Source organism: Euphorbia lathyris, chromosome 4 (assembly GCF_963576675.1).
Source record: "Euphorbia lathyris chromosome 4, ddEupLath1.1, whole genome shotgun sequence".
NCBI lineage: Eukaryota > Viridiplantae > Streptophyta > Magnoliopsida > Malpighiales > Euphorbiaceae > Euphorbia > Euphorbia lathyris.
The window spans coordinates 82,960,527-82,967,556 of record NC_088913.1 but is presented as its reverse complement, the minus strand read 5'-3'; the positions used below and the strand labels follow the sequence as shown (position 1 = coordinate 82,967,556).

Sequence of the window (7,030 nt, the reverse complement as noted above, 5' to 3'; positions counted from 1 at the left end):
CAACGGGACCACCAGCAACCGGTCCAGTAACTACCCAGCTCTCGTCCTCACTAAGTTTGGAACGTTTGCTTGTCCCTGATAATTATAAAATTATACAAAATTATACTAAATTATACTAAAAAATACTAAATTATACTAAAAAATACTAAAAAAATACTCAATTATACTCAATTATACTAGATTATACAAAATTATACTAAAAATACTACATTATACTAAATTATACTAAAAATACTAAATTATACTAAAAAATACTCAATTATACTCAATTATACTCAATTATACTAGATTATACTAAATTATACTAAAAAATACTAAATTATACTAAATTATACTATAAATACTAAAAAATACCTGTACCCGCAAAACGACCTCCTACGCGCTGGGTCGGCTGTCTCCCCAGGGTCGGCTGCTCATCGCTCTCCTCAACCTCGCGATCATGTGCAACAGCGGACTGTCGCACTGCCCGGGCTGCCACATCGAGGTAGTCCTGCAAAGAATCGCTACCGGGCTCTCTGTCATCAAAATCAGTCGCCCCCTCTGCGTCATGAATATCGGCCTGATCCGCAATCGGCCCCCTCCTCAACTGCTCCGTCGCAGCCCCTCTCAGCCTACGACTAGATACATCTACACCACGCAATCTCGTTTGGCGTGGTGTATCATCTTCGTCGTCCATATCTAGACGACGAGCAGATGACGGGATGGATTTTCCACCCCTAGTAGGCCGCTCCGTCTACATAAAAAAATTATACTAAATTAATAAAATTGTAAATATACTATAATTATAAAATTATAATAAATTATACTAAAGTTTTAATCAATTTATACCAAAATTATAAAATTACCCTAAATTAATAAAATTGTAAAAATCATGCTAATACTCTACTAAAATTAAACTAAAATTAATAAAATAATATAAATTAAACTAAAATTAATAAAATTTTAAATAATATAAATTTTAAAAACCAACGTGGGCGTAAGGGAATCACGCCCGAACCATTGGTAGGGCGTATGAGCATCACGCCCTGCCAATGGTTCGGGCGTGATATCACCACGCCCTCCCTGCGGTTCGGGCGTATGAGTATCACGCCCTCCCTGCGGTTCGGGCGTATGGCTATCACACCCTCACCATTGGTAGGGCGTGATGCTCATACGCCCGAACCGCAGGGAGGGCGTGATACTCATACGCCCGACCTGCGATTCCGGCGAATTCCAAAAAAAACAACACAGATTCGTTACGAGTTCGAATTCAACGAAATAAAGCGGTGAATCTTACCACTTTATCTTTTCCTTTACGTCTTCTGTCGCCATCCATAATTCGACTCAATGTGTTGTCCGGATTTGAGCAAAAAACGTTTAGGGTTCTTGAGAGGTTTTGGAATTTTTGAAATTTAATCCAAAGGGTATTTCGATCAATTCTAGGGGCTAGAAGTGGGAATTAGTGGCTAGGTTTAGTAACCCACAATATTAACCTACATTAAATTTTTCTTTAAATAATTATATTTATTCTTTATAAAAAAAATATTAATTTCTAAAATCAAAATTCCACCGCTACAATAATTTCCAAAAAATATATTATATATAAAATCAATTGCACCGTATAAAATACTCTTACGAAGAAACAGAAGAATTTAAAGAAAAATGTGGAAGTTGAGAATGCGCGTTTTTTTCTTTTTCCTCATTAATTATAATTAATTATTATTTTTCTTTGGTTCCAATAAATCAACTCTGTTTCACAAGAACACAGTTTTTGAAAATCATTTCTTCTTCTTCTCTCTGATTATTCTCATCTTATTACAGTAAATAAATACTACTCTTTCTTCTACTCTTGAGTTTTTCAAATTTGTGCTTTGTAAAATTCAATTATTGATTTGGATTAAGCTCTCATTCTTGCCTTTCCAAGTCAGCTTTTGAGTAGTTTGGTTTCGATACAAGCCAAGTAAGGAGTTACGATGGATAAGAGGAACTGGAAATTTAGTCGATTGGGAGTTCTGTTGCTGTTTTTGCTTCATCAGAACTTGATTCTTTGTTGGTCGCTCAACGATGAAGGTGTGTGCGCGCGCGCGGACGGTCAATTTGGTTTTCTTCATCTCGTTTTCTGTTTGCTTCTCGAGAAGGTGAAGGGAAATTTGTTGACATTTTTCTGTTATTGTGTTTGCAGGATTGGCTTTGTTGAAGTTTAGGGAGAAAATAGAAAGTGATCCGTACGATGCGTTGGAGAACTGGAAGGACGAGGATGGAGTTTTTGATCCGTGTTCCTGGCATGGAGTTGAGTGCTCTGACGGCAGAGTTGTGATTTTGTAAGTTTTCTAGTTTTTGTTTTTGGTATTTCAGCTGTGAAATTTTGAGTTTGGAAGTTCCTTTGTTTTTTGCTTGGTTGCTGAGTGAATGGAGGATTCGAGGAGAAACTTTCAAGTTTTTTTTAGGAATTGTTGGTGTTATCATCATAAAATAGGAATTTTAGTATTCTGCAGATTTGGATTGATAAAGATTTCTTTCCATGGATAACTGCTCAATTCACTTTAAACTGAAAGGAATATAACATTTCAGATTTTGCATTACTGAATTCAAAGAGTTCAATGTTCTCTAGGATTTATTACTTTGATTTAAAATTTCTGTTTGTTTTTCTACCAATTTAAGGGTATTGACTTAGGTTTCTTAACATTTGAGAATGAGAGAGTAGAGCTATGCTGTTTTTGTTCATTTTAAATGGTTTAATTGATTCTAAAGAAAAATGTGGAATATGCAGGAACTTGAAAGATCTTTGTCTTCATGGAACGGTAGCATCTGATCTCAGAAATCTTGGACACATTAAGTCTATGTAAGTCTAAATAGGGAATCTCTATATTGTAGAGCCCTTTTGCTTTCTAATTTATTTTTTTTGCCTTTAGTCTTACCATTTCATGCTTCACTGCAGTATTTTGCGCAACAATTCTTTTACTGGCACCATTCCTGAAGGGTTAGGAGAGTTGAAGGAGTTGGAAGTGCTAGATTTGGGATACAATGATTTCAGAGGGCTGCTTCCATCTGACCTTGGGAATAATCTCTCTTTAACAATCCTGTGAGTTGATACTATCAGACTATGTTTTTTCTTGTTCAGTTCAGCTTCCGCTGTTGTTTGTGTATTTATCGGCTCGTTTCTCTGCTTGTTTTAGTCTCTTGGACAACAATAGACTGCTTGGAAATTTAGCACCTGAAGTTCACCAACTGAAGATGTTTTCCGAGTTTCAAGTAGATGAAAACCAACTATCTGGTGGAGCAAAAGAATCATGCTGCAACCGAAGATCTATTACACGGTATGCCACTTCGGAACCAGTTGAATATTTTACGGGACAAGATACTTCTTGTTGTCTTCAGGAAATCTGAGACAACTACAGCCACAATGATAATATTCTCTTGTTGCACCATGAGATGAAATTTTATCCTTTGAAAATTATGTTAGAAAATTAATGTTTTCATGAATTTTGTTTTGTACACCGGCTCCCCCTTTTTTTGCTTGCATGATTTCTTTGCTTATTCATTCTCTTTCCACTATTTTACAGGAATGTTGGACAAACTGAAAATGGAGTTAACAGACGAATTCTGCAATTCAGCAGAAGTGGCCCTCCATCACCATATGCTCGAACCAGATTCTTTGTTCCATTTCCTCCAATGACGCCGTCACCTCCCCTAGCCCAGAACCCTCCATCTATAGTGCCATCATCTCCTGACCCTAACATAACTGCCCCTTCACCATCACCAGCACCATCACCAGAGGCAAATGTGACTTCCCTTTCTCCAAACGCTTCCTCTTCAAATTCTTTGCCCTCACCTACTCCTAAAAAATCTTCATCTTCAAAACCTCATATTGCAATAATTGCTGGAGCAGTTGGTGCATCCGCTCTTGCTATCATTTCCATTGCCAGCATATATTTTTGTAAAGTTAGCAAGTCTGCTGTGAAACCCTGGGCCACAGGATTGAGCGGGCAGCTCCAAAAAGCATTTGTAACTGGTAATTCTTCTTTCTAATTGGAATTTTTAGAGTTATGTACTTATTTTATGGGTGTCGTAGTTCCAATTGAATGAACATGGCTCATCAGTTAAGAGGTCCACAAATGTCTCCAGAAGTTAGCACCTGAAGTTTCTTCTGGTTCAAAGATCTGACTTTCTCATATCTTGTTATTCCAAGATTATACTACTAATCACCCAATTGAGGCAATGAATTGACATGATGCTTCCAATCTTATATTCTACTTTAGCATCAGGGAGAAGTATTCCTGTTGCATGAACAGAGGCAAAACGTTTTGCCCGTGATTAGTTTCATTTGGTTAATCTTTTATGTGGGAAGTATGAGTTAGAATATTGGGATGATTTGTGGTCAGGATCAATTTTGAAATTTATGCGATGACTACCATAGGTATTAACACCTTAATAATCTACATGTCCATCTATACATGTTTCTAGTGCTGATTGTCCATCTCTATTTCATGTTCCACGCTTTTCTTACCTACTTATACAATGATTACGATGTATACTTGCGTTCCAGGTGTGCCAAATCTTAAGCGATCTGAGCTTGAAGCAGGCTGTGAAGATTTCAGTAATGTAATTGGTTCTTCACCAATTGGTAGTTTGTACAAGGGAACATTATCCAGTGGAGTCGAAATAGCTGTAGCTTCTGTTGAAGTAACATCTTCGAACGATTGGACAAGGAGTTTAGAACTCCAGTTTAGGAAAAAGGTACTTTCTAAACAAATCACAATGAACTAAATATGAAATTATGGTGCATCCAACTTTCCATAATGCTTTCTGTGTTTATATTTCAGATTGAAACATTATCAAAAGTAAACCACAAGAATTTTGTCAACCTTATCGGATATTGTGAGGAGGAACAGCCTTTCACAAGAATGCTGGTTTTTGAATACGCTCCAAACGGAACACTTTTTGAGCATTTACACAGTGAGTTCTTCACATTCTGTAACAGAACAAAAATATGAGTGCTTACAAATTCTAGTCAATTTCTTTCTCATTTTGCATCCTATAGAAGAAATGTGCCATCTTTCCAAAATTTAATCTTCTTACACAATGACACGTTAAGTTTTTAGCCTTCCGATTATTTCGACATTATAAAATGTGAATGCATAATGATGTAGATTGCATATCTCTAATGATTTTTCGTCCTGCAGTTAAAGAATCTGAGCATCTGGACTGGGGAATGCGGCTGAGAATTGCAATGGGCATGGCTTACTGTCTCGAGCATATGCACCAGCTGAACCCGCTGATCACCCATAACAATCTGAGCTCCTCCGCCATCTCTCTCACTGAAGATTACGCAGCCAAAATTTCCGACTTAAGTTTTTCAAATGTGATAACAGCGATTGATACAGAAACATCCGGAAAGAAGTTCTTAGATGCTCCTACAGCAGATCCAGAAGCTAACGTATACAGTTTCGGCGTCCTATTATTCGAGATCTTAACTGGTAGACTACCTTACACTGTTGACAATGAATCACTACAAGACTGGGCATCAGACTATTTGAGAGGCGATCAACCCCTTAAAGAAAAGGCGGATCCAACTCTCGAATCATTTGACGAGAAACAGATGGAGAGAATTGGTGAAGTGATAAAATCTTGTGTGCAGCCGGACCCGAAACGAAGACCACCAATGAGAGAAATCACTGCAATATTAAGAGAGATAACAGGAATAGCACCTGATGCAGCTACACCGAAACTTTCTCCTCTTTGGTGGGCAGAGCTTGAAATTATGTCACCAGATGCTAGCTAGCTAAAGACCAGACCTTTTTGAAGTACAAAAATGTCTGCTACTACCATATGAAGAAAAGACCTCTGTAAGTATGAGCTTGAACTCTCATGGTTTGTTGCCTGTAGGTATATATATACCTCTTGTATCTATCTATCTTAGGCAAGGCAAGTTTGCTTGTATATAAAGTGAGAAAGGTTCAAAATCTTGTAATCCTTTCATTCTTCTCTTTTTACAGAAAACCAGAAGGAAAATAAGTAATTTTTCTTTTGGTTTTTGTTTTCAGAATTTGGGCGTAAAAATACATCCACGGCCTCCGAACCGTAATGTTCCTAATATTATGACCCTAAACTTCATTTCTTGGCATAAAGATTTAAATATCTTTGAACTTTACTGTAACATCAAAGTTCAAATCAACAAAATCTGTAAGAAAATAAAATAACGAAATGAACGATACTAAGAAATTTGACTGCATCATTGACTATTTTTACCATTTACGATAAATTACGGTCAAATCTCTATTTTACTCTCGTTATTTCATTTTTTTAATGGATGTGTTGATTTGAATTTTAAGGTTGCAGTAATGTAAAGTTCAAGAAATGAAGTTTAGGGGTCATAATGGTAATAATGTTGTTGTTCAAGGCTATGAATGTAATTTACCATGTATATAAAGTGAGGAAGGTTGGAAATCTGGTAATCCTTTCATGTTCTCTTTTTGCAGAAAACCAAAAGGAAAAAAACAAAAATTCTTTTGGTTTTTGTTTTCAGGATTCAGGGGTTACATATGTAATTTACCTAAGAATTTGGGTGTAAATGCGATTAAAAAAAATACATGTATGATCATGTCATTTTCTTGGTGTTCTCTCTCTTGTCACATTCTCTCACCTATTTTTGACTAATTCATGCATGATTTTGGATTATTAAAATGGAAGAGAATAGAGTGTTGGACTCGTTCATATTTAGACTTTAGCTATTTGTATTTTACTGACATTTTTCAGCTGTAATGAGCAGGTAGGAATATTCAAGGTAGAGTGTATAAATCAATTACTGTTTGTAGTCATGTGCAATTTGTGACTAAGATATGCATTATTTGTAGAATAATGTTGTCAATTCTAATACGATAATGACTCATAATGACTCATGTAGAGCTATAAATGAGTCAAGCCGCTTAATGCTCTTTTCCTTTAATAAAAGGATTGTTAGATAAATGAGCTAAGCCGCTTAATGCTCGGTTCGATAAAAGGCTTAACGCTTGCTTCGGTAAAAAGATATATAAACGAGCCGAACTTGAGC

At 36.4% G+C, this 7,030-nt stretch overlaps 1 protein-coding gene across 1 annotated transcript; it reads left to right on the top strand.

Moving 5' to 3' along the window:
- Positions 1-1,645: 1,645 nt before the first annotated feature.
- On the top strand, positions 1,646-6,815 carry LOC136225847 (probable inactive receptor-like protein kinase At3g56050). Its single transcript, XM_066013974.1, has 9 exons — positions 1,646-2,049; positions 2,162-2,300; positions 2,750-2,821; positions 2,918-3,061; positions 3,156-3,296; positions 3,543-3,991; positions 4,526-4,716; positions 4,803-4,935; positions 5,163-6,815. The coding sequence occupies exons 1-9, from the start codon at positions 1,953-1,955 to the stop codon at positions 5,759-5,761; spliced, it is 1,965 nt and encodes a 654-aa protein (XP_065870046.1). The 5' UTR covers positions 1,646-1,952; the 3' UTR covers positions 5,762-6,815.
- The last annotated feature ends 215 nt before the right edge of the window (positions 6,816-7,030 follow it).

Bases quoted from the DNA above. Each gene is read 5' to 3' on its own strand.
- LOC136225847 (XM_066013974.1), top strand. From the start codon at position 1,953: ATGGATAAGAGGAACTGGAAATTTAGTCGATTGGGAGTTCTGTTGCTG. The intron at 3,062-3,155 runs GTGAGTTGATAC...TGCTTGTTTTAG, and splicing joins AATCTCTCTTTAACAATCCT to TCTCTTGGACAACAATAGAC. The intron at 4,936-5,162 runs GTGAGTTCTTCA...TTCGTCCTGCAG, and splicing joins ACTTTTTGAGCATTTACACA to TTAAAGAATCTGAGCATCTG.